Source organism: Megalops cyprinoides, chromosome 3 (assembly GCF_013368585.1).
Source record: "Megalops cyprinoides isolate fMegCyp1 chromosome 3, fMegCyp1.pri, whole genome shotgun sequence".
In the NCBI taxonomy this organism is placed as follows: Eukaryota; Metazoa; Chordata; class Actinopteri; order Elopiformes; family Megalopidae; genus Megalops; species Megalops cyprinoides.
Window position 1 is genome coordinate 33,809,775 of NC_050585.1, and position 26,513 is coordinate 33,836,287.

Here is a 26,513-nt window from a genome sequence, read left to right on the forward strand (position 1 = left end):
GCATGTTAAGTGATTTAATTTTAATAGATTTTTTGTATGCTTTTTTTATGACAGAAAACCTCCCTCTCCTGACCTTATTCCCACTTCATTTGCTTTCACGGCTGACATTAAAACAGTTGTATGTAAAGAGTTATTATTGATTCTGAGTTGAGAGAATTTTAATGAACTGAAGCGGTTACTGTGGGGACCGGAACTGTTAATCCTGTCGATTCTGGGGTGCGGTGAAGCCCAGCTGAGCTAACGAGGGCGGGCGGCGCTGAGGCAGCAGCTCATTTTGGAGTCAGAATGGGTATGCTAATGAAGGTTAATTGCTCTGAGGCCCAGATTCCTGCCGTCCTGCGGATGTTGCTACCTCTCCCATGGGAGAACGTGACTCTCAGAGCTGATGCCAATAAAGTAATTAATTGCGGTGTATGCACATCTCCGACGGCAATGCCGGGTCTCCTTGGAAACGACCGAAGAGAGGAGAATTTGAGTAAACGGTGACAGGGGAGCGCTCTAACAGGGGAAAATATCCTTGCTCTGATGGGGAGGATGAATCAGTGTGTCAAAAGTTACATCTGTAATGGATTCCACTGAGGTTCCAGGGGCACATTCAGGCCTCTGTCTCACTGATTGTAAATTACATTATTTCACTGATTAGAAGTTACGCTGTGCCAGGGGGATCATGTGATTTGCTTAGCTGCATATGTGTGTGTGCTTGTACGTAGGTGCATGTGTAAGTGTATAACTCAGAACAGCCTTGTATAAAGGCCTTTTCTCTGTCTCCCCCTCTCTTATTAACCATTATGTCCAAAGACTTCAGGATTTTCCTGCTCCCAGGCTTTGTCTTAGGGATGGCTCTCCACTGCTCCATACCTTCTGAGGAAAGAGAGGGACACCAGAGAGGGATAATCCAGAAAATAATCACAGATAGCACTGGGCAATATCTCTGTTGATACTGGAGGCATTCCAACTGAATAAATGCAATGTGAAGTGCATAAGTCGTATGTCACAAAATAACGATATTCATGGTCTGTTTGGAAACTGGGTTTTTACACATGGTCGAATGTATTTTCTCTACTGTGTCACATGGAGTTCAGAGAAAGAGCCAAGGCCTGTAGTTTTACTGTATTTGTTCCCACGCAGACAGTTCTCATATCAAATTGACCTTGAAATCCTTGTCTGTCTCAACACCCCCTGGTCCCCGCCCCCGTTCTGTCTCAGGGGCGTCCTCCATCTGCCTGCGTCCGCTAAATACTCATTGTAAAAATGTTCCGTTTATCCAGAGAAATGCAGTGTTAGTGTATAAAGCACCACTCCTTTCTTGATTTAGAACATTCTTCTTTTTGTCTTTCCCTTTTCACATTTAAGATTTATTTCATTTCATTCAGGATCTGATCCCGTGTGACGGGGAGGAATAAAATGTAGGAAAAAAACATAAACTGACAGTTTAGAGATGATTAGATTCATTCAACACACCCCTGCTTGCTGTATGAAAAAGAGGCAGAAAAAAAGCCTCTGTGAAGAATGAGAGAATTCAAGGCAATTTCACGCAGTAATACTTTTATATGGCAAAAAGATTGTATTCTTCTGGCTCTTACTATGTGCACTGAATAGGAAAATAGGGAGGGTGTGACTGGTCCATTCAATAATCATATCAAAATTAAAGTTTAAAAATACCTCTGTGTATATCGAAGCTGAAATGATTTTCCCCTCATGCATGGCCAAATTGATTTGTAGGTATTAAGTTATAAATCAGAGTGGGATAAAATCTCACAAATAAATAAGTGCTTTAGGTCTGCAGTGGAGGACAAGACTGACCTTCTCATTTGTGTTGTGTTTTTTAAGGTCACCTCAACCCCTGGTAGTAAGAAGAATATATTATCAGTAGTCAGTCATCCTATCTTTCTCTTTTTCTCTGTATCGCCAATTCACTGTCTATTCTCAGTACTGTTTTTCTCTTTTCTGTCCAATTCTCTTGCTTTGTTAGTACAATAGGCATTTTCTAGTGTTGCCATATTGTAGCGCATGTTTAAAGGAGAATGAAATGTACATGTTATTATGTCAGCCATGACAGTATGACAGTACACCACAACTAACATACTGTGCGTACATAAATCAATGCATACATTAATGAATACCTTTTTTTACCTAACACTGTAGTTTGCTTCCACTATCATGTTGTAGTGGAATGTCTTTGTTTTTGGGGATACAGTGTTGAATAATGGTCAGGAAACTGGAGTCTGGACTGAAGGTTTCATGGCTTCAAGTGCTTTTGTACCCTGAAGCATGATATTATATGTAATCTCAATTGCTGCAGTTACAATCCAGACACATAAATAGGTTATGTGGTGTGTCATTTGCAATACCGCCCTCGGTAAGGATGTCTGCAAAGAGAGCCGATAATGAGATGCAGTGCAATTTAAAAGGCACTCAGGCAGATTGCATATCACCGCACCACCTCCACGCCTCATGTTCTGGTTCTTGCACGTGTGGTTATGTTGTTCCGGTGACCTTTGGGCTTACCTCAGCGCCCACACAGAGGGTGTGACCCCTGCTGACACCAGTGTGTAGATGGAATGCCGCAGCAAGTGTCCTTCCCTTGGCAGGCTGCCTCCCTGCCCCTTGAACAGGGGCTATCCTTTGGAGCTCTGGGAAAGCTTGCAACCCTGCAGTCCTCCATAGACAGTGTCTCCCATCCATCATGTCAACACTGGCTGTGTGGGAGCAAGGGCTGCTCAGGCCTGCTGTTTTGCATAAACACATGTGAACACGGTTTACATGCATTTTTATTTAGTCAATTAGAGTCTACACACTATGGAATCATAGATAAACAAGCAGACGGGTCTGTAATCACCTGTCTCTGATGAAAAGGTGCTCTAGATTTTTTTTTTGGAGAAAATAACTACAGAATCTGGAGTGGCCCCTTTTCTGGTGGTATCAGTAATATTGAAATAATATAGAAATAATAATAAAGAAATAGTAATTTAGAAATGTCTCAAAGTAGCAAGAATGAAACTCAAGATTCCAATCCTGCAAAGAAACACACTTATCACACAGATGGTGGTATGCACTGTGACTCTGGTAAAGGGTTTCAGTTGCATAAATTTTTCACCAAGTTTTTTTTCTGCTTTATTTTTTTGCCAGATGGCTTTCTTGCAAATCAGCAAGTACAGCAAAGTAAAAGTTGTTTTGCTGAGTGCCCATTAACATAAAAACATATGAATTGGTCATCTAAAAATACGATTGCAATTGTCAACTGTCAAATTTGACATAGCATCACCAGATCACACAAGTGATTCATTACACTCTGCTTAAATGATGTATGTTGGAACAGATTTATTTTTCAGCAGTAAAGATCTTTTTGTTCAATAACAGTATATTCCTTCTAGTGAAATGGCTCCAAAAACCCTATAGAGCAATTCCGCCTCCTCAAGAGGGGGTTCTGTTAGACGGTGGTACTGCTTTTGGTTTACACTGCCTTATTTGTAGATTAACCAACTCCTAACATATCACCAGATCTTATTGATGTGATTTACACACAAACAACAGGAGAGTCTACTTGAGGACAAGATAATCAGTCAATGGTAATGACAGATACCTCAAAACATTTAATTAATTTGAATACCATTTACCATGTTACTACTATGGGACCATAATATGATGAACTGTCTCTAAGTTTAAGTGTCAAAATACTATAATGGTAAATATGCACATATGTAGTTTGCAGTTGTTACTGAATCATTACATTGCATTACATTACTTCATTTAGCATATGCTCTTACCCAGAGCGACTTCCAAATAAGTAGATCATTATTATATAAGAGTAGTTATCGCAAAGTATTACAAGAGGGCAGTAAGATACAAAGTTAATTGCTACGCTAGTGCAGAGTGCCTTTTTTATTTTATTTTTTTTTTTAAATGAAAATAGCAATCAAAAGGATAGATAGATATAGATAGGGAGGAAGGTAGGCTAGAGATACAGCTTGAAAAAATGAGTTTTAAGTTTTTTCTTGAAGGCGTCCAGGGGGTCTGTTGTCCGAATCTCGGCCAAATCAGGATAGTAGCAAGAGCAGAAATAGCAATGTCACCCTGTGCCATGCAGAAGCAGGAAGGCAATGAATTTTTATGCATTCTGTAAAACAGGGATCACATGTTAATGTGTCAATCTGTATTATACAACTCATTTGAGTTATCGACGGGCTCCGCTGCCTGGCTGTCTGTTCTGCCTGATTCAACAAGGCCATAATCAAATAGGGCTTTGTTTTGTAAAGGAAAATAAATACAAACTCCCACCAAGGGAATGTTCTGTGCCCCTCTCAGAGACCTGCTGCCTGTCTGTAACTCTTTCTATAGTGACTCATACATTTTTGACAGACATTATTGAAAGAAAAGAAGAACAATCAGAACACCCTCACAGATGATGACACAACTCTGTCACCTGTGACAGGTCTGTAGCCCTCAACCACAGGGACGGTCATCCATTTTTTTTTTTTTTTTTTTTTTTATGAGTGGCACCAAGTCTTGTTACATTTATCACTGTTAATTCTATACTTTCCCTCTCCACTCATGAACCCTTCAGTAATTGTTGGCCCAGACCTTCTCTGATATGTCTTTGTAGTTTCCGTGGGGTATTTCAGACTCAGGCTCACTAAAATAAAGAGGTTAGGACACAGTACCAGTGTGCATTCATAGCCATAAGAGAGCTTTATTGTCATTGTTCAGGACAACGAAATTACAGCTAGGTGCTGACTGCTCAAAGACAGCTAGCCCTCTGATTAACTCAACCATCTGTGATACAACTCTTCAGAATAGCATGTAAATAAGATTTTTTTCTGAAAGTAACTGTTGATGGCATACTTCTTAACTGAGGCAGTTTACTGTTATTACACTGTAATGACAGCACTATATTATTTTTTAAGCTTGAAATTTCAAGTAGCATTACAGATACAGCTTCACACAAGGAGATCCTTGTGTGAAATATTCTTATGTGGCATTGGCTCGAATTGGAGGCATGTTTTATTTCCCTGAGATGTTTTATTGCATTATTACTAATGATACTGGGGCAGCTGGGAAGTGATGCATGTCTTACATGATACTAAAATGCCACAGCAGAAATCTCTCACCTCCCGGGTGAGATCCGGCCTCTTGTGTCTGGCTGACTCCCACTCAGCATGAGCTTGTCTCTTCTACTCAGAACCACTGAAAAGAACAAAACCTGGTTCAGCAACGCCCGCTCAAGGCCAACAGGACTTTTAGGAAGCGGTAAAGCAGATGGAGACCAGTGTTCCTTTCCTTTTTTTTTTCCTCTTCCGTCATCACAAAAATCAGTCATGGTGACAAAATGACTGTGATGTCGTGTCACATTTGTGTCAGTGTCAGTTTTCCCTGTCGTAGCCCAGCCAGGATTAGTCATCATCAGAAACCTTGGTCGCAAAGAGAGCTTGCTAGGGACTGGAAATCTGGTGTATAAGAGGCACTGTATTTGGGTCAGTGTTGTCACACACACAAACATATACACACACATACACATACACACACAGTCCCTATCTCTCAGTAACAGCAGGATCTCACTTCAGCGTGAAAGGTGACAATTTCTTCCTGCCTTGTGAAAAATGCGGGTGTTTCTCTCCCAGAAAAAACCCCCAAAATCTTAATCTGTTACTAGACATCAGATATCACATGAGAAGACCACAGACGTCCTCCCCTAACCTTTTGTCAAAGGGCAGGTATGGGGCTTTTTTTGGTAGACTTTAGATCCTGGTCAAAAGCCCTTTGGCAAGCTTACTGTAATGGAGTTTTTCAAGCTTACTGTAACAAGGTGACTGGTAGCCATGTTGTTCTTTTGGTTTCTTTGTTCAGATGTTCTTATCCAGTATTTGAAAATAACTTGAAAGAAGTGAACATGCACCTTGTATGTGGAGGCGTTCTGGACAGAATGATCACCCTGACTTACCTATGGTTTAGATACAGGCCCTACTTACTTGTGACTGCATTTTACAGTGTCCACACTGTACACGCAGCAATTGATTAATATAAACATGCGGTTTTTACTTTGTCTGCCATCCATTTGAACCCTAGTGTATAATTGGACGAGTGCTGAATAAAATCATGTTTACAGGAGTTGAAAGAGGTGCACTTGTATATTTTCTTCTGTTATTCCTTGTTTTCTTAGGAGCAGGAAGTGATTGAGCTGTTTTACTTGTTTTTGTGGTGTTCGTACTAGCACGTCTTCTTTTGGCAATGAATAGCTTCCCTATCCAGTTTCATTTGGTTCTGCCAGAACTGTCACATTCATGTTTCAGTAACAAAGAATAGCCCAGCTTTCAAACAAAGACATGCATCTGCCTGATACCGTGTTTTTTTTTTTTTATTTGTAGTAGATGGACAGGGTGTCCAAATTACTTTCTGTGATTTTTTCCTCTGTTAGATTACAAAAAAGATCGTAGCAACTGGATTTTTTTGCATCACAACCTCAGAGCTCCCCCATGTGGGCATTTTGTAGTAGTGCAGCTACAAATTCCAAATCCAGTCTCTGCGGTCATCTATCTGATATCCTCCTCCCGGTAATCCACTGAATTGTAATGAACCAAGCCATTAATTGGTGTAGCTGAGTCCTTCTCCTCCTCCTCAACTTCCATGCAGGTCTCTGTCCGGCCGTATTGTTGGAGGCGTGTGGTGGTTCTTTACCCTCATCATCATTTCCTCATACACGGCTAACCTGGCAGCCTTCCTCACTGTGGAGAGAATGGTGTCGCCCATTGAGAGCGCTGAAGACCTGGCCAAGCAGACAGATATAGCATACGGGACACTGGACTCGGGATCCACCAAAGAGTTCTTTAGGGTAAGTTGGCGAAGGGGGATGAGGAATGTGTGTGAGACTCGTTCAGGCCACACAATGCAAGGCATGAAAAAGTTAAGGTCTTAATTGTGAGGTTGGGTTCACCAGTCACATTTGCAGTACAGTTCATTATTCAGGATACACTGGCTGGAGGCTGTTTCTTAAGATGTTTATTTGAAAAGCTTTTTCCATTTTCCTCAGATTCTCCTAAAAAGGATTGTTATCTCTTCGATTTCTGTCTGCTAAGAATATATTAATCCACTGCAGAAGGCCTTTCTTCCCTGTTTATGAACCAGTATTTTTCTGTCAGAGTGAAATAAAACCATCATTTTAGTGGGTGCTGTGGTTTTGTTTTCATATAGAATATTTCAAAGACTTTATAATGCAACTGGTTATTATTTGCCCATCATTTTAATGCTTTTTTCATCTGTAGAATTATGTAAAGTACAATCTTCTACTCTCTAGAGATAAGAGCTTGTTAGTTCCATGAGGGACCTGGGTTTTTTTCTTTTTTTTTGGAAGCACAGAAATTGTTTTCTTGGGAATTATGTCGTGCGGTTGCAAAGATTGTGGATTTGATCCATGCTGAGACCACACAAGTTTCTCATTTAGTAATTAATTTTGTAATTAGATAAATGATTAGGCTCCATTCATTCATGTGACCATGTGCTCAGAGCAGAATCAGCAGTTGGTGATTTACACAGTGAGTATTTGCTATGAACTCTAAATAGAAAGAGTCATATTTTTTGGGCTCCTGATCACTATCTCTGTCACTCCTGATCCTATCTCATCAATGTCATGCTGTTGGCCTATATATAAAAAACACAACCTTACAGTTCAGAAAACCTGCAGGCTTAACTACTGAATTTAATACTTACATATATGTTTTATGTTTTACATATATGTTTTATAATGAAAGAGCTTTACCTTTAATAACGATGAAACATAATCTTGAACACAATACTTATTATATACTGTAATTATTATTTGTTCACTTGTTCTAAGAGGACATATCTTCACATATTTTGACCAATATTCATTCAGTCCTTTTTCTTCTCAATGACTTTGACTCCCAACCCCCAAACAGAGATCAAAGATTGCAGTGTATGAGAAGATGTGGGGTTACATGAAATCAGCCGAGCCCACGGTGTTCACCAAGACCACGGCAGAGGGAGTGGCGCGAGTGCGCAAGTCCAAGGGGAAGTACGCCTTCCTGCTGGAGTCCACCATGAACGAGTACACGGAGCAGAGAAAGCCCTGTGACACCATGAAGGTCGGGGGCAACCTGGACTCCAAGGGCTACGGCGTGGCCACGCCCAAGGGCTCACAGTTAAGGTGGGTGGAATAGTATAACAATATGTCACGTGTTGTTATGGTACTCCACCCTCCCTGATGTGCCTGCCTTCTCTCTCACTGCCAGCTACATGTGTGTTGTGCGTAGCGATACATCCAAGCAATGGTATGTGCTGTGTCTCTTTTGTCTCTGACTTTGCAGAACTTCATGCAGGTAACCATCTACACATGTAATGTGTTGATATCTATTTATGTTGAAAGGCAGTGTTTGTGTTTGTGTTCTTTTTTTGGGTGGGGGGATCTATGTAATGAAAATTATCACCTGATTGCTATGTGAATGTGCAGCATAGTCTGTCGCCACCAGACTCTTTCATTGGTCCACAAGGTGGAATTTACAGATCTACAGGAGTGCTATGTGAAAATATAAACACATGGATTCCAATTTCAAAAACAAAGATCTCAAAAATATATCTTATGCAGGGACAGATGTCTTACGATGATGGAAAACGGAGCAGAGCAGAGGCATAGTTTACAGTTTCGGTGTTTGCGCACGTGTGTGTGTGTGTGTGTGTGTGTGTGTGTGTGTGTGTGTGTGTTTGTGCATGCATGTAAATGCAGCTGGAGTGAAAACCCACAGTTCTTCTGGTTGTATTAATACCTTGTAGAGTATTGTGTTGTAGATTGATTATAATATTTGTAGATTATTATTACTTGTAGATTATTAGCACTCAGTCTACCTCTATTGCTCTTTTACTATCACTCTCTATTGACCTCTCTGTAATGCATAGTGGTGCATTTCTGAGTGCTTCCTCTTTGTAAATTCCTCTGCCAGTGCTCTGTGGAAAGGCTGCTTTACCAGCCAACACAAATCTGACAAGCACAGAAGTTTCCCCTTCTTTAAAAAAGTCACTGACAGAGGACAATAGTTCTGTCCCACAGTCATTTCTGGAATTATAGTTTTCTGTCACTTATGTGAATCACAAGGGAAAGTTCCTCAGAGCACTGCAGTGGCCAAGAGAGTGGCGTCAGGCAATGACTGCTCATTATCATGGCAACTGATGCAAGGTACAGCTGAAGTGAAGTGAATTTGACATTACTGAAGTTTTTCTTTTTCTCTCTTATTCTTCAGTTTGAGATGTTATCTTGTTTTTCTCTCTTTTTCCTTGTTTCCCTGATATCATTGCAAAATGAATTTGACAGGGTGTTCTTCACTCCGAATAACCCTCTCTTGAATCTAGTTCACAAAGTCCTCAGCAGAGACATTCAGAGCCGATATCAGTGGTCCATCAATACTGGGTCCTGCCTCCTGGTTTGGGAATCACTCTGTCTGATGGCCTTCCATGTTTACATTAAAACCAAAAGGGCTACATACTTCAAGAGCTGTTTTTGTTGCTGCAGACAGCAATGTAGAAATACTTAAGCTTCATGCAGGCAGACAGCCAGATGCCTTACAGTGACTTGCCATCAGATTAAATTTGACAATTCGTAACACAGGCTAAAAGAAAGCAGACATGTGCAAATTGAAGATGGAGCACCAAATAAACACCTTTTAGTTTGGGACCCATCCATACATCAGTGTGCTAATTCTGTAAAGCACTGCCTTGAAACAATGCACCCAGATCAGAAGTCCTAGTCAAGACTGATCTTTGCAAAAAAGACACAGGGAGTCGATGTCAGTGAGAAAGAGACTGTGTGTCCTACTGAAAAAGTAAAATATGCAACTGTGTTTAGAAATAAAAAATAGGATTTATTAGAAACGTTTTTGTCATATATTTCAAAATATGTGTTAAATATTACAAACATGTCAAATGTTAAAATGTGTTTTAAAGTCTACATCCTTTTGCAATATATGTGCTACAATACAGTAGTAAAACTACTCTCAAAGGTGTATATATATAACTCAGATTTTGACAACTTGCTTTTCTGTTCAGGTGCTGCATGTGTCCTTAGTTAAATACAAATACAAAATTACTTTTACAGAATTTATGTTCCCGGTGTTGTAGCAGATCCTAACCAGAAGAAAAATTCTTTTATGTGCTACCTCTGCCTGTTTATCTACTCACAGCCACAAATAGTTCACGAAATGGAGCTCTTCTTTACTAGCATGTCAATAGCCCGTCATTTTGTCGGCTGGCAATTAACATGCTGGCATAATGCAACTAAATCAACTTCCTTTCAATGTGGTATTCAAACGTGTTCAGGGCAACACTGCAGTTGAAGCAGAATGACAAGATGGACTTCAGTGCCTCCACATTAGATTACACTGATTGAGTTCCAGTAATGTGACTGCATTTGAACAGTTGTCTCTTTTGATAGTCAGATGCAGTAAAGTAACTCAGTGTCTCAGGGGAAAAGTGTGTATGGAGTTTATTCATTAATGATTTATCAACTGAGTTATTCATGTATTTCATGTCACAGGCCAGGGAAGGCCCTGTAGAGTACAGAGATAGACTGATGTCTGAATGCAGAGATGCAGCAGGTGTACACTAGAGGAGGCAGGTCACCGTGCTATTGTTTTCTCAAGCTTTAGTATAAGTACAAATAAAAGTAAATTTGAATTTTTGCTCTTCTGCTTACAAGGCTGTGCAAGGCTGTGCTTTTTAGATAGTTACCAAAAGCCTCTGTAATTAATGAACGATAACTTAGCCTCCAGGGATAACACCCCCTGTTGATAACTGCATTTGTATTGAAAACTTCATACAATGCAACTGAGCCCTTGTGCAGTTATGGAGGCAGGCATCAGCAGAGCTAAAACCAGAGAGTGTGATCACTGCGTGCTGTGAAAATGAAAAAGAGGGGTTTATTCAGAGTGGGAGCACACCAACAGAGCTTTCCACCCCTTTCCTTTCTTTCTTCTCCCGATTGGATGTTAATATTCTGACAAATATGTTTTATCGTTTCAAGAAGTGCTGTTAACCTCGCAGTTTTAAAACTGAACGAACAAGGCCTGTTGGACAAATTGAAAAACAAATGGTGGTACGACAAAGGAGAGTGTGGCAGCGGAGGCGGTGGTGAGAAGGTTAGCCACTATGTCACCAAATGCGGGTAAACAGTAACCACGGTAACTGGTGCATCTGCCGTGGCGACATTCCACATCTGTGTCCCACCCATGATGGGCACATAGTCCTTAAATAAAACCAAGGGAGAGCAATTACCGTCAAAACAGAAATATTTGCTCCTGCGTATACACTCTGCTGTGTGTGGGGCATACACTCCTACAGTATGCTTAGCCTTTATAGAGTAGGGGAGAATTTACAATTACTGGCCAGTGACATGGCAATTTACTAGTCAGTAACTGATGTTGATATGTAATTATATTATGTATCAGGTAACAGTAGCCTTGTAAGCCACTATGGATAAGCGCATCTGCCAAATGAATGAATAATATTCCTTTTTTCAGTTTCAGTTTATATGTGAATAATCTGAGTCAAATGTTTTTTTTTCCTAGTGTAGAAAATGTAAGTAATTATAAAAAAAAAAAAATCCACAAATCAACTGGATTTGTATTGTCTGCCAATAATTCTGCGTTCACAGTAATTGCCTCCATTTCTTCCGAAATAGGCCATGGCAGTATGTGCCCGTTACCTAAAGTGATGGAGCAGGTCCCAGTCACATGTCTGCAGCTCTAGCCCCGCCTGCCCGAGAGCACACAGGCATGCACCCGCAGTGGGGCCTCCGCTCCATCACTTTCAACTACAGATGCCATGTTAGCCTTTAACTGAATAACATAAAATAACATGATATATGATGTTATTTATGTTATTTTCCACGTGGTGAAGAACGCCCGTAAACCTTGCCGTATTGAAACTGAGTGAATCAGGCGTCTTAGACAAGCTGAAAAACAAATGGTGGTACGATAAGGGGGAGTGTGGACCCAAGGACTCGGGAAGTAAGGTCAGTCTCTACAGTCTGAGAGCTTACTGTTGCACACACGCAGACACAACCCCACAGGAAGAGGGACTTGATGCAGTTTGTGTGTGTGAGAGAGAGAAGGTTTCCAGAACTAGCACTTGATACACTGCATCACTGAATATGCATGAGCTCTTTTAAGAACAGACATGCATACACATATAGACATATGTATAATATATACATATATGCGTCATACAGCATGAAGAGTAGAATTATCACTGCATTATTGTGAGTATTATCTCCAAACATAAAGCTGCAGTGATAGCAGATATTGTATATGTGGCATTTCACACCATGTTTTGCACTTGAAAAGGGTTATCTATCACCATTTCTAGACCTGAAGTCTATCACTTTATGTGTCATTCTCAGCTCAAGAGCAGTAGAATTTTCCATGATACAGCTTTCAGTGTTGCAATGGCATGTTCACATTGTGTACAATACAGATGATGTGCATAATTCGAGACCAACATTGAACAGTTCATATTGTAAGCAATCTGAAGTTAATTAACTGTTCTCTGAAATGCTATAGGAAAACATCGGCTCTGAAGAAAAATGGTGACATTGTCAAGTTTTAAACAAAATGAAATGATAGAAAGAATAAGAAGATAATGAATTTTATAAGTAGGAATACAGGGTAATACATCACTTGACCGTACAATAAAGCCTGCAGAAATTTAGGTGAAAAGTATTGCTTGCAAATTATTTTCACTTTTATTGAATTTACAGTATATTAGTCACGCTAATGGCCACCTCTATCATAGCTGAAGTAACTTTTTTCACAGACAACTATGTAAATACTAGCAATAGTAGTATAAATCAGAGTAGGCTGTTTTTGAACTGGTTGTTGCTCTATATGCCTGTGTGTGTATGTGTATGCGTGTGTGTGTGCATGTGTGTGTGTGTGTGTGTGTGTGTGTGTGTGTGTGTGCGTGTGTGTGTGTGTGTGTGTGTGTGTGTGTGTGTGTGTGTGTGTGTGTGTATGTGTGTGTGTATATGTATGTGTGGGTGTGTGTGTGTATGGTTTGTCTTTGTGGCCTATGTGTCTTTGCTCCTGCCACTCCAGGCTCCTGTAACTGGCTGTCTCCCTGTGTCTCACCAGGACAAGAGCTCTCAGGCTCTGAGCCTCAGCAACGTGGCTGGGGTGTTCTACATCCTGGTGGGCGGGCTGGGCCTGGCCATGCTGGTGGCCCTCATTGAGTTCTGTTACAAGTCCAGAAATGAGGCCAAGAGAATGAAGGTGGAATCGACTGAACACAATTTAACCCCCAGCCACACTCCCAGTCCCTGCCCCAGCCCTGCACAGAGCACCCAGAATTTAGCCACATATAGAGAAGGTTACGACGTATATGGAACCGAGGGCGTTAAAATCTAGGGGTAGGACTTAGGGTCTCCTATAGTAAGTGGGGTGGTGAAAGTTCTCATGGCGCATACATGTGATGTGACTAGTGGTAACAGCTTCTTATTTTTCTTTCTTTTTTTTCTAGATGTGATGTCTTTTATTTAAATTGCTTCCCATTCGGAGCTGTCTGCGGCCGACTAGCAGTTGTAGATTTGGTTGTGTCGTTTTGGCTGCAGATGATGTGTGCTCTGTTACATGTAGTTCAAAGACACCTGCATTGTACTCAGTATACTGTTTAAATGGGCTAAAGGTTGGGGGGCAAGTGTGGTCATCCTGGGCTTGAAAGGTTCTTCTAAAACCTTTAAATATTTAGACAGGTGGCCTAATGACTTCTTACTCGAGGCCACAGTTGTTTGAAGTTACTATAGCTGCTGTTGCACCTCTCGTTAAACCATTAACACTCCCAGAAGAGGGGAAGGAAGTTAAACTGGCTCAGTCAGGACACCAAATATTTGACTCAGTTTGATCAAGACCTAGCTAGACTGAAAGTCTGCAGGTACTGTAGCGCTCAAGCTGTTGAGTTGAATATGTGTCCTCAGGGGTCAGAATTTGGTGCAATCAGAGGCCTTCTTGCCCATCGAAGACCCTGGTTGCATAGTCATAGTCAAAACAAACACAGAAGTTCAAGAAATTACACAAGATATGAAGAGATCATTTTTACCATAAATATAAATATTGTCTCGTATACATATACAAATGCCAAATATTGAGACTTGAGGAAGTGTTTTATGATCATGTTAATAATATTGTAAAACATATAAAATGGGCATTACAATCACTATTTATAAGTTATCATTTTATCTAAAATGGTAAATGACTACAACCTGCATTCTGTATGCCACTTCAACTACTGTAGGAAAGAGAGTGTTGTGGGAAGCCATTCTGAACATCTGTTTTTAACTATATTTTACCTACAATAAATTAATTGTAGTCTGTGTACTTATAAATAATTTAGTGGCAAAATGTGAGAAGAGCAGATGAGTACACACTAAACATAGGACACATGTAAATGTGTGATTGTTGAGAATTAATTAGCTGCACTATTTATATATAATTCTGACAATGTGAAAATTATGCATTTGTAGCACTAGCATATGGAAATGCAGGTAGTGCCAACAATAGGAATGCAGATGTCTAGAAATGTGTTTGTCTTTAATCTGCTTTGGTGTTGATTGTTGTCATGGCCTGCCTTGTATTAATCTTTACTGTGGATGGATGTGTCACAGTGATTGTAAGTGGACTTACATGTGTTTCTTTTGTGCCCATCTGCATCCCACCCATCCTCTCCAGCTCACCTTTACAGAAGCCATGCGGAACAAGGCCCGGCTGTCAATCACGGGCAGCGTGGGAGAGAACGGGCGTGTCCTAACCCCTGACTGCCCCAAGGCTGTGCACACGGGCCCCTCCCTCCGACAGAGTTCAGGCCTGGCTCTGGTGTCCTCAGACTTACCGTGAAAACCAAAAATACCCTAGTGCCTTATCACAACACAACAGGAAATAAACAACAACAAGAACAAATCCAACAACAACATCAACGACATGCTGACCAAGCAAATCAATACAGGAAAATGTTTATGAAGTGGAGTCAAATACAGACGCTGTTGGAGGAAACCAAATTCAGGTGTGGATGGACCGACAGTAACGCAGCGGAGACTGACAACATCAGACGGGCTGAAGACAAAACAACACCTCTGCTTTCACTGGGCCACCACTAGGAGGTGCTGTACATTGCAGGCGACACGCTCAGCACAGGCCTTGGATGAGCCGCTCTGGTGGCACCTGCCACAGGGCATGAACCAGGGCCACACACCCCATCAGTGATGGGGGCTGGGAGAAAAAATGACCAGAAAACTGTAAAGTTGAAACTGTGCTTGTAACAGCAATTTTGTTGCCATTAACCGTTTGATACAAGAAAATTGTGGACATGCTTGTCAAACACTTGGCAGTAGTTTTGCCAAATTAATGCAGAGTTCAAGGAACATTACAATCAACAGTTCACAGAACGTCCATAACTGACATGGGCAGCAGCCACATGTGTTGCTTTGGGCAAAGACTAATAATGAATTGACAATAATGACAATGGTAATATTGATAATGTGAAATAATAGATGCGCAGTGTACTGTGAAGAAAAGTAAACATGTAAATTCTGTGAAAAAGAAATTAAAGAAATTATTTATAATGTCCTTTAAAAAGAGAGGAGGGGACTGTACAACATGCTTGCTTTTTAACAAGTGTAAATAGTGAACAGAACATATTTCTCTTTTATAACCATCTTTCATAACAAGTTCATCGCAATAATGGATATAGGATGGCACCACTCGTAATTAAGTAGACACAAAGTCATCAAGAAAAATCTAAGATGTAAGATGAAAGACCATAAGAAACATCATGTTTGCTGTGTCATCTGCTCTGTTAGAACTCCCCACAAACTGTCCATGTCTCACAGCGAATGTTAGCAAAGGTCACACCTCATGCCATACCCATCCTCAGTGCAGTCTGGAAGAAAACATGTAAACCACATGGCAGTCCTGATACAGAACTTTATGACTCAGTTTTCCATCTTGTATGACCCTGTTTCTGGACACACAATTTGAGAATAATAATAGTCCACTCTTTTGATGTCTGTAGTTTGCGCATTTTAAGTTGACTCTATGTTTATATTCTAAAAAGGTATTAACATTTAAGCTATTGGGGGGAAAGAAAAAAAAATAAACAAAGGAAAGGTTTATTTTTTCAATAAAGCGACTGTACTAGAGTTTCAGATTTAAATAATTTTTAATAAAGAAAATCAAAAGTAGACACTGTAGTGTTGAGAGCCATGGCCAGAGCGAAGCTTGCTGCTTTGGCCCATACATTTGAACACTGTGGATTTCCTTTATGCCTTCATTTCAGTCTGTTCTCTGGTAGGTGCCCTTGGAATGTGCAGAGGAAATGAGCGCTGTGATAAAGATACCATTCCCTCAGTGGGGGACCATGAGGGTAATTGTATGTCTAATATTATATTCAACTGGACCTTTCAGGAGGTCCAAACACCAAGGCATCGAAAGGACAATCTCTCAGCCTCAAAGTTTAAACTGAACACTTCCCTGATCTTTTGTTGGTTTTCTTTTTACTTAAACCTGCTTCAGCTTGTATTGTTGACAAGAAAGTGCAATGTTTTATTTTTTCAGCCCCCTCCAAACACACACAAATCAAAGACACAGACAAGATGGGTTTTTGGTTGATTGGTCAGGAAGAATTATGAGTGTAGGCAATAAAGCCTATACCATGGGTACAGTACTCAGACCAATCATTGGTGTCTTGAAATATGTCTGTAAAAATTTATCTGATTGGATTCCTATTTTGGCTTTAATTGTACAACTTTATTTTGATCTTCTTTTTTTTAGTAAAATATGAACTCCAAACGTGTGGTACTTGTGTTTTTTTAATCACCAAGAACCATCTGTTGGAAATGTAGCATGTTGCTCATAGAGACTGGCAGCTGGACTCAGAGGTATGTGTTCAAAGCTCCAGGTCAGACAAAGCTGTACTTTAGAGCCAGGTGGGTGAACTGAATGTCAGTAGTAAGGGCCCAATTGGATGTTTGAAACATGATGTGTCCTGGATGTGTCATGGTGATGAGGCCTGGATGAATTTTGTCGCTGTGGTACTAGATGCAGCTGAACTAACATTTTCCAGAGTAGATACCAAAATTATTGACACCCCTCATTTAAATTTTGTATGTACATAAATGGCACTTGTTTTTTTGGTTGCCAGCTGAAGAGTCGTAAGGTAAGGTTAGCATTCACTGACCCCACTTAATTTCTCACATTAATATAGCCATTATTTACCATAAACTATTGTGTCAACAGGCCCTTACCTCTCAAAAAGCAGTTCAAAAGAGTGCTTCTGTTCCATGTAAAGACTGTAAGACAAGAAAGCCATGTCTATCGGATGGTAAAAAAAAAAAAAAAGTCTCAACCCTCATAAAAACATCTGATTGGACCAATCACCAAACAACATGAGTCACTATATTAATTGATCAGTGGTCAGGATGAATGATGAGCCACTGACAAGCTCACAAACTCAAGGTAATCTATCTTCACTGCTGACCTCAATGAGACCATTATCCATTATATATTAATACAGCTTATAATGAAGACCATTTTGGGTCCACAGAAAGAGCCAAAGTAACAAAAAAGAGGCAAAGCTCTGATAAAAAAAATAATAAAATGGTTTTGTCATCACTTTGTTTGGGCATATCGTGTAATTTTAGGATTGAAGGACAAAAGACTTCAGATTAAAAACATATACAGAGAGAGGTGTCCGAAATACGAACAGCTTTATTTAAGCTCCGCTTGTACAACGAGTCACAGAATAAACTGCGGTACCAAAACATTTACAATGTAGATTTACACTTACAAAGTAAAAAGTTGTTGAATTGATTTTATAAATATTCTGGACACCTTTCTAGTTTATCCTGCAGGGTTTATCAAATATCAAAATGAACCGCTACAGTTTGGTATTTTTTTGTACAATAAAAAGGTATTTGTCAATGTACACTAATATTTTTGAGCCATGATCTGACAATGTAGCCCTTCATCAACAAGACAATGAGACAAACGATAAATGACCAAGACAACAGAAAATTACTACAATTTTTTTCATACAATATATTATTGATGGCACTATACACTTGTGGTTTGACCACAAATAACAAGAAAATGCCTCATATATGACATACACACTACTCAGCAGCCCAGAGTTGTATTCCTCCAGACAGCATACCACATTATTTAATTATCAATATCAATATTTGTTTTTTTCCATTAACATTAGATGTTGACTAAATTTGTCCATTAGTAACATTGTATCACAAAGGCATCAATCATATGGCCCTGACCATCCACTGTAAAATATGGGTGTTTAAGACAAGTTTCCATTTGATATTTGCTACAGGAAAGCAGTCCAGCATGGCATTCAGTTCACTTGCTAGGATTTTATGCTAATTCAATAGAGGTGGCCTCATTTGAACTTCCATTGACTGTTTTTTCCCAAGCAGAGTGTGGAAATTCATTGCAAAGCTTATTTCATTGCCTGGTTAGCTTACACATGCTCTGAGACAGTCAGATTCCTGTCATGGCGGGACAAAAAGTTAGAAAGTTGAGCCAGCAAACGAGCATAATACAGCAATACCAACCTGCTGTATATGTGTTCAAACACACAGGGGGAACACAAATGCTTAGCTATACACCATACAAATAAACTTCGTTAGCCTGTGTACAGGGAACTAAACAATCGATACTACCAATAATTACTGTTGATTTCTCTTCCACAGAAAACTATCTTTATGATGCATAGCCAAGTTTCACTAAAACACATTTCAGTTAACTGTAATATCAAATAACATGGTGATTCTGTTTATGTTTGAAATATGTACATAGTTTAACATCAATTTTGTTTTGTTTTGAAATCTGGCAAAGCTTATCATGTGACTGTTGGGAAAATACAAAGTACCTTATAAAATATTAAATGACATTTGCATATCCAAGGGAATTCACCAAATAATCCATGATGCTAGATTGGTCCTTATGCTACTCCCAACTTCAGACATGAATATACTCCACAAGAGGATGGGCTTGTCCTTATGACAGGAATCCAACATATCAACAGCAAAATAAATCTTTTGTCTGTTAAACAAGACTACAGGAGCAGCACTGTCCCCGGGAGTAAAAGTCAAAGTACTCTCCCATGCCCGACACTTGGGCCTTCTGACAAAGCTGTGGCACAAATATGAGTCCACACAACATTTGAGTTCATGCCGATGCTCCTCCTTGACATGACTGCATCAGTAACAACAGCAAAAGACATCTTAAGGAAACGGCAAGTGAAAATTTATAAAAAACTGTAAAAGAAAAAAGCATAAATACTCATTTCTTTGTCAGGAATAGGCACAGCTGCTCATTATACAGATTATAAAGGCCTCTCCACATCACCCAGAAGGCTTGATCATTCAGAACGAAGACTCGATCATTAAACACAGAGACTGGGTTTTGCTTCAGGTGAGAAAGAAACCAGAGGTCACTGCAGTCTTCCAAGATAAGAGGAAAAGGTGGCTTTCTATTGTCTTTACTTCAATTATGACAGCACACCCACCCTCCTATGCCTCTCTGCTCTTGTGACTGTGTCTCCTTTTGGGTTCACCCACAGGGCCACCTCCATTTCCACCGATCTCTGTCTCCAGGGCCTTCACCTGGTGAGATGCTCTCTAATGCCCTTGCTGGAGAGCTAGCTGCTGCCCGTCTTTCTGGAGTTGCATCCTCTCCCTCTCCACCTGGAACCTCTCCTTCTCGATCTGCAGGCGGCCCGACTCGAACTTGAAGAACTGCAGCCTTTCCTTCTCCAGTTCCAGCCGCTCCGCTTCCAACTGCAGCCTCTCTGCCTCCCGGTTGGCGGCGGGTTGTTGCTGGGCCTGGGGCGGCGGGGGCGGCCAGGGCTTCCTCTCCTTCTCACAGTCCCCGGAGGAGGCCAGCGGCAGCCGCTCCGCCTGGAACAGCAGCCTGAGCCGCTCCTTCTCCACCTGCAAACGGTCTCTCTCCACCTGCAGGCGTTCCCTCTCCACGTCTACCTGCTGCAGCTTCTCCCTTTCCACCAGGAGGCGCTGTTTCTCCACTTGCAGCCGTTCTCTCTCCACCTGGAGGCGATGTTTTTCTATGTCCAGCCGCTGGCTCTCCAAGGCAATGAGCAGGGCTGTGCCATCTGCTCCACCCACTCCTGCTGCAGCCATCACACCCATTCCCTCTACACCTAGGCCATCCAGTGGGTCTTGGGTGGTAGCATCCTTGGCACCACTGAGGATGCCAAACTCGTCAATATGAGGGAACATCTCTGGAACGTGGCCCCCTCTATCTATGTCTGGCAGGATAGACGTGAAGTGGTCCTCTTCATACTCCTCTTCCTTTCTCTCTCCCTTTATGCCCTCACCCTCCTGCTATAGGACATAGGAGATGCAAGAATCAGTAACACATCTATGTGCCTCAAGAACACACAAGCATGGTTTTTGAAAAGGAAGTGCTCTACATTTAACCACATGTCCATTATATTAAAACAACACCTAGAAAACTACTGAGAACAGATCACAGACACAAAAATACACACAAGGGACAGCAGTGTTGTCTTTGTTCTCCACCTTAACTCCTGAAGAAGGGTGACCGCTGTTTCCACTGGGGTCTGGGAGGTCCTGCCCCTGCCAATCACAGTCCAGATTTTTGGAGAACAGGTCCAGAGATGGCTCTCCCCTGCTCAACACACTGTCATTGTCCAGGGACTGGGGGTCATACTCGTTTGTGAGGTCGGACAGCTCTGCTCGGACTTGCTTCCTCTTCATCAGCACCCTCCAGTCCAGGTACCTCCGCTTGACCTCGGCCGCAGTGCGCAGCTCGCCCTCCCCCAGTGCGTTGACACAGTCGGCCACTTCCTCCCAGGCCCTGCGCTTCAGCTCCTTGACGGCCGTATTCTGCTGCTTGGAAAAGAGGACATGCCTGCGCTTGCGGATCTCGCGGATCAGCGTCTGCGTCTCCCTTGCGCTGTAGTTGCTCTTGCGTTTACGCTTAAAGTGTTTCATCTGCAGGTAATCCTGGCTGGAATAGCCGAGCCCAGGTAAGTCTGCGGCCAGGAAGGCATCCAGTTTTAATACCGTGGGCAAATGGTCACGGTCACAAAGGGCGCTGAAACATTTCACACAAATTCACATTCAGCAAGAAGCAGCATCAATGAGATCAATAAATGCATTCAGGTCCAGGAAAGCACTGTCAATAGCTGAACTTTACTCTGCTCGCAAGCTCAAGTCAACATTACAGTTAGATTTAAATATGCTTTTTTATTTGCAAATTATTTACAACAGCACCCTGTCAGACCTTGGCGGAGGTCGAAACAAGCGGAAAAATAAACTGGTCTATTCAAACAATGCGTCCATTCAGACGATGTATTTAAAAAGTCACCGTACATTTCTCAATCCACCCTCAAACCAATGCTTTTTATGCACAAATGTATACCACGTTAGCAAACGAGTATTCGTTTAAAAATGCTGACATCAATTTGAAAATGTTAGCTTGTAATGCTACCAAGACTCTGAGCAAGTAAACAAGCTAGTTTGCTAATCAAAAAAAATCTGTTGGCAGATACAGTAGTTAGCAACACACAGTTTTATACAGCTAATTACGAGCTAGCTAGCTGATTTAAAAAATTCAGCTACCAAGCTTGACCAGCTAGCTATAGCTATCGTTACTTGATATAAAGTGACGGATAAACTGTATACCAAAATAAACGTTGGGGTTCATTCATAATTATATGTATTCCAAAAATGCCTGCTAACCAATTAACTTACCATAATGACAGGACTTGCCATCTCGGTATCACAATCAATGACAAAATACAGCTAACGCTACCGAGATACCGGAAAAAAGCTCGAGACAGGCGAGGTAAACAACATCTGCGATTCGTATAATGCGCGTCACTCATATCTCACGTATCCAGTGGTTGGGTTTGTCCCGCCTTAACTGTAAAGTGAACAAAGCTACTTCCCCAATCCGCCTCTACTTCCCCTCGACGGGAGGGCACCGCTGACATATTTTAGATATCAGAGATATTTTAGATATGGCAAATTCAGATGTTGCTTAGTTTCCGCATTTTCACTGTGCGGACGCCACCCTCCGTTATGACAAATAATTTCAAGCCATGTCGGTCCGTCTGAATATGCTTCAAAGGAAACGATGGTTGTTTATATATTTTCATATAGGCTAAGTATATGTGTATTTATTTTGTAGTTATATACATTTTGATTTAAATGTGTTTTTATTACGTTTGTAAAGAATTTTTTATTACTGTATGTTTGCCCTAAGTTATATCATACTACAGCATGGCTTTAGTTGCTTTATCATTATTTGTGCCATTTTCTCCCATCCCTTGAAGCTGATGTGGTTCTTCTCCAGGTGTTCTTTGATGTTGTCCCTGAAGTGCTTTTTCTGCCCTCCAGGAGTATGCTGTTCTTCCTTTAGTTAGCTGTATAACAGCTGTTTAGGAAGGCAGGAGTCAGGTATGTGGATAATGTGAGCGGAACACCATAGGTTGTGTTGAATAATGGTCACAGTGACACTGCTGATGCCAGCTTCCTCCAGGGTGCTGATGTTTATGCACCTGTCCTCCCACGATCTCAGGATCTTCCATAGGCATCTCTGATGATATAGTTCAAGGGCTTCAAGGTGGTTGATACTTTAATCTTTTTCTGTTACAGTTGCACTTTTTTTAAACCCAGGTTCCACTCTGAAAGGGGCATAAATACCATATTTCTGGTTATCTTATGTTGGAGAGCATCTGACAGGGGGCAGGGTTTTTACAGAGTCAAAGGCCTTTGTAAGATCTACGAAGATCTACAAACAAATTTGCAGCCATTTATGTCAGCCTGAAGTTGACTCTGTTGTCAGTGTTTCCCATGTTAATTTAGCATGTAAAATGAAAAAAATCTCTTGATTTGTTGTGCTGTCTTCCTCATTCATTGAACCCATGGGTTCAGCTGTGATAAACCTGGCTTAGCGTGTGCCAACAACAAGACGTGTAGGGATTCAACCCAGGAAGACATACACCACAACAAACATAGGATAATATTGTGATAGAGAAGTAAAAAAAAAAAGTTTTTATCCTTTGTGTGTGTGCTTTCTTGCTCATTCTGTAAACAAATGCTGGTTTGGAGAGTGTGATTTATATCTTGTTTTTCTCCTTGTCCTGTCAATGCCAAATAATATTGTACTGTATCTGTATTTTTAAATATGAGAATATTTAGACAGCATTAATTTAGACAGCATTAAGTAATGAATATTTTACATAAGTCCATATTTATGTATCCTTTGTTCAGGCCTATAACAAAAGTTATAACATTGCAGCTGTGGAAAAGTGTGATTGCATATGATGAATTCTTGATGATCTTGTTTACAACAGGGTTTCCAGGAATGCATTGTCTTGTTAAAACTGGAGTACCAGTACTGGGGTTTGAGAAAGCATAATTGTGTTTGCAATTGGATAACTGCATAACATAAATAACTGCAATACAAATTTAGACAGCAAACTTTGAAAAGTAAAAGCAATTAATTTGAAGTACATGGTATGAATACATTTGTTAGCAGGCAGACAATCTATCCTGTGAAAATGGAGTTTCTCATACAGCATGTTGTCTGGTTCAAATTCTCAGTTATTCACAGCTGTAAAATACTCACAAAGGCTGCAACTTTTGACAAAGGCTGCAGTTTTGACAAATATGCAGCCTGAAAAATACAAATGTATTTTTCTCAATTAATGCTCTCATTAGACATAATGCTTCTGGAGCCGTTTCACCGTCAGTTAAAGCAGAAGGCATAAGTGTGTCCATGTTGCCTAGCTGCCTAGCTGCAGCATAAGCTTTGGTGTTGGGAGTGAGGGAGAGTGGGAAACAAGACTTTTAATTTACTAGCAGAAGATTCAACTGGAGTATTACTGGGGGCATTTCTTAGAGTTGCTGTTTGAGCAGTAGTACTGTTCATAGTCATTTTTGGATTTTTGGCAGCAGGACTAAGCAGAATGAACATAAATCTTGGCCCGATAAATGTACAGAAGGTACACTGTCTAAGGCCATAGGGGTTGTAGATAGAAGGGTAATGGCTGCAGCAGTGGTAGTGGCCAGAGGCATGGAGGGAGGGGCAACTGGAGCAGCAGCTGGGTCAGGATTTGCTGAGGCAGGGGCATTAGGTGCAAAGGCAGGGGCAGTAGGAGGAGTTCTTGCCACAGCAGGAGCAGTGAAAGGCGGTGTTGTGGGAGCTAAAGCTCTGGCGAGATTAGACAATGCATATCAAACAGCAAGAAAAGCAGCTAGTGATGTGTTAGGGGAAGGCAAGGGTGCGATTGTAGTAGTATGTAACCTTGAACACAGGCTAGCTAACCCACAAAAGACATGGAAAATGACTCTTATGACTCATGACCAACAAAGCTTTGTGTGAGTATTTTGAAGGAAGAGAGTTGATGTTCACAAAAAATGTTAGTGGCCTCTGAGCAAGAGTCAGGGACAGCGGATTGCCATCAGTGAACATTTATTTCCTGATGTTACAGGCTAACTGTTGGGTTGTGCGGGTTGCCAAAAACAATAAGGTGGCCAATGGTTTCATAACGATGGTAGCAACTTATTAGAGCAAAAAGAAAAAAGCACTGCTCATAGAATGGGATGGGGACCTGCTCTCATTAACTGATGCAATAGCCAAATGTTACAACACTTTAATTAGATGCTATCCATACAGAACATACCAATGGAAAGAAGTATGACTGGGGCACTGGAGGATTTGCTAAAATGTAATATGGCATAAAAATGAAGATGGGGAAGAAGAACAAGAAGATAAGAAAGAGACTTCAGATTTGACCATGTTGTATGTGGCCAGATAAGATTGTGTCTGAAACTATGTATAGGGCCTAAATCTTGGTGCTGTACAGGTATGACTGTGTCCTGTCATCCTGTAACATGGTTGATGTTACACCTGCCATGTCATAGATACGAGTGCTGCTTCTGGATGGCCACCAGATGGCCTCATCGCCTCCTGTGTTGTATGGCTCATTTACCTAAGGTCTCTGTGTTGATCAGTATATTTTAAACATGTAGAAAACAGTTACAGTAACAAATGCAACATTTTTGGAATGCATCTACAGATCTATTTAATTTGCAAGCAATTGAATACAATTCTGCAAGTTAAACTGTACAGGTATAGAGCAATGGAGAGATTGTTTTAATGTAGAAATTAAACAGTGCACAATAATTGTAATAAAAGATGAGATTTTCTTCAGTGTTTCAGTAGGTTATGCCAAGTTCTCCATAGTCCAATTATTAAAACAATATTAACAAAAATAAAACATGTTTTTTAATTATGAATGTAATTAACATGGTCATTAGTCAGTAGTCATGTAGAAAGCACAGCTACTATAATCTATAAAAGCATGTATAAATTCCCCTCAGCCAGACAACAAACAAGCTTATTCCCAAACTTCTAAACCACCAATATAAAAAAAACAAGAAAAATCCAAAACAAAAATATTTAATTGAATCTTAAAACACGTCTTCCACAAAATACAAAATCTCAAATTCAAAATCATAACATAATATTATATGGATATAATACATAATTAGAATGTTATAATATGTAATATGTTCATTGTGATTTCTGTTTTATTCACTGTTTATGGCAAAACAAGTACGATTTTAAATGTGTATTTTATGAATTCTAATATTTTAAAAAAATCTCCCCTCAAAACACATCATACAGCTTTTGGGGATCAGCATGATGAGATTCAGGTTTCATGTATTCTATTCACATCACAGTCATTATAAAAAACATAAATCACAAGTATTCAACAGAAATCTCAATTCAAGGTGTTCAACCAACTAACTTGAAATCTTAAATTACATGTATTTAACTACATGAAATGAATCCCAAATTCAAAAAACACATTTTTAAAATGGTGATGAAAACATGTCTCCTATCGAAATACTCACACTATGCAGAATTACTGGAGCTAATCATCATGGGGTTTGAGCTTCGTGTAATCCGTGCCCTTCGGTTTGGCTAGTTTCTGTGTGAGGTCCCAAACTCCCTTAATAACACTTTCCCCCTTCTTTGTCACAGCATCAGCTGCTTTTTTTGCCGCTTGATCCGCATTGTCTGATCTCTTTGCAGCTTTAGCTCCCTCAACACCCCCTCCTACTGCCCCTGCTGTGACAAGAACTCCTGCAGCGACTCCTGCTGTTATTCCTGCTATTGCCCCTGCTCCCAGTGCTACACCAGCTGCCCCTACCTCTGCTCCCAATGCCCCTGCCTCAGCTAATCCTGCCCCTACTGCTGCCCCAGCTGCCCCTGTCTCAACCGCCACTGTTGCTGTGCCAACTGCCTCTGCTATCACTACTGCTGTACTTGTAACAGCTGCTGTTCCAGCTGTCGCAGCCCCTCCTGTCATTATAGCTGCTGAAGTAGTTATTTTTTCTGTAGGTGTTTTCCCTCCTTTATCTGTAACTCCCATAGCAACTCTGGTGACTCCTGCTG

The 26,513-nt window shown here is 40.7% G+C and overlaps 2 protein-coding genes across 6 annotated transcripts in view; one reads left to right on the forward strand and one right to left on the reverse strand.

Moving 5' to 3' along the window:
• LOC118775591 (glutamate receptor 4-like) overlaps positions 1-15,775 on the forward strand; it is a 71,188-nt gene extending 55,413 nt beyond the window's left edge. Inside the window, exons 12-16 of one of the 5 annotated variants that reach the window (XM_036525578.1) lie at positions 6,628-6,826; positions 7,911-8,158; positions 11,021-11,135; positions 13,128-13,370; positions 14,718-15,775. In XM_036525578.1, coding sequence (XP_036381471.1) covers positions 6,628-6,826; positions 7,911-8,158; positions 11,021-11,135; positions 13,128-13,370; positions 14,718-14,882 — 970 coding nt within the window. In that variant the 3' untranslated portion in view covers positions 14,883-15,775. Of the gene's footprint in view, positions 1-6,627; positions 6,827-7,910; positions 8,159-11,020; positions 11,136-11,895; positions 12,774-13,127; positions 13,403-14,717 lie in introns of those variants that run through there. The other 4 variants (XM_036525571.1, XM_036525577.1, XM_036525572.1 and 1 more) reach the window with 4 other exon arrangements.
• A 3,588-nt stretch (positions 15,776-19,363) lies between these two features.
• Positions 19,364-21,859, reverse strand: LOC118775274 (myb/SANT-like DNA-binding domain-containing protein 4). Its single transcript, XM_036525105.1, has 3 exons — positions 21,794-21,859; positions 20,597-21,134; positions 19,364-20,398 (listed from the first exon to the last, which is right to left on the reverse strand). The coding sequence occupies exons 2-3, from the start codon at positions 21,029-21,031 to the stop codon at positions 19,676-19,678; spliced, it is 1,158 nt and encodes a 385-aa protein (XP_036380998.1). The 5' UTR covers positions 21,032-21,134; positions 21,794-21,859; the 3' UTR covers positions 19,364-19,675.
• Between the last annotated feature and the right edge of the window lie 4,654 nt (positions 21,860-26,513).

Bases quoted from the DNA above. Each gene is read 5' to 3' on its own strand.
- LOC118775274 (XM_036525105.1), bottom strand. From the start codon at position 21,031: ATGAAACACTTTAAGCGTAAACGCAAGAGCAACTACAGCGCAAGGGAG. The intron at 20,399-20,596 runs GTGGAGAACAAA...TATGTCCTATAG, and splicing joins ACCCTTCTTCAGGAGTTAAG to CAGGAGGGTGAGGGCATAAA.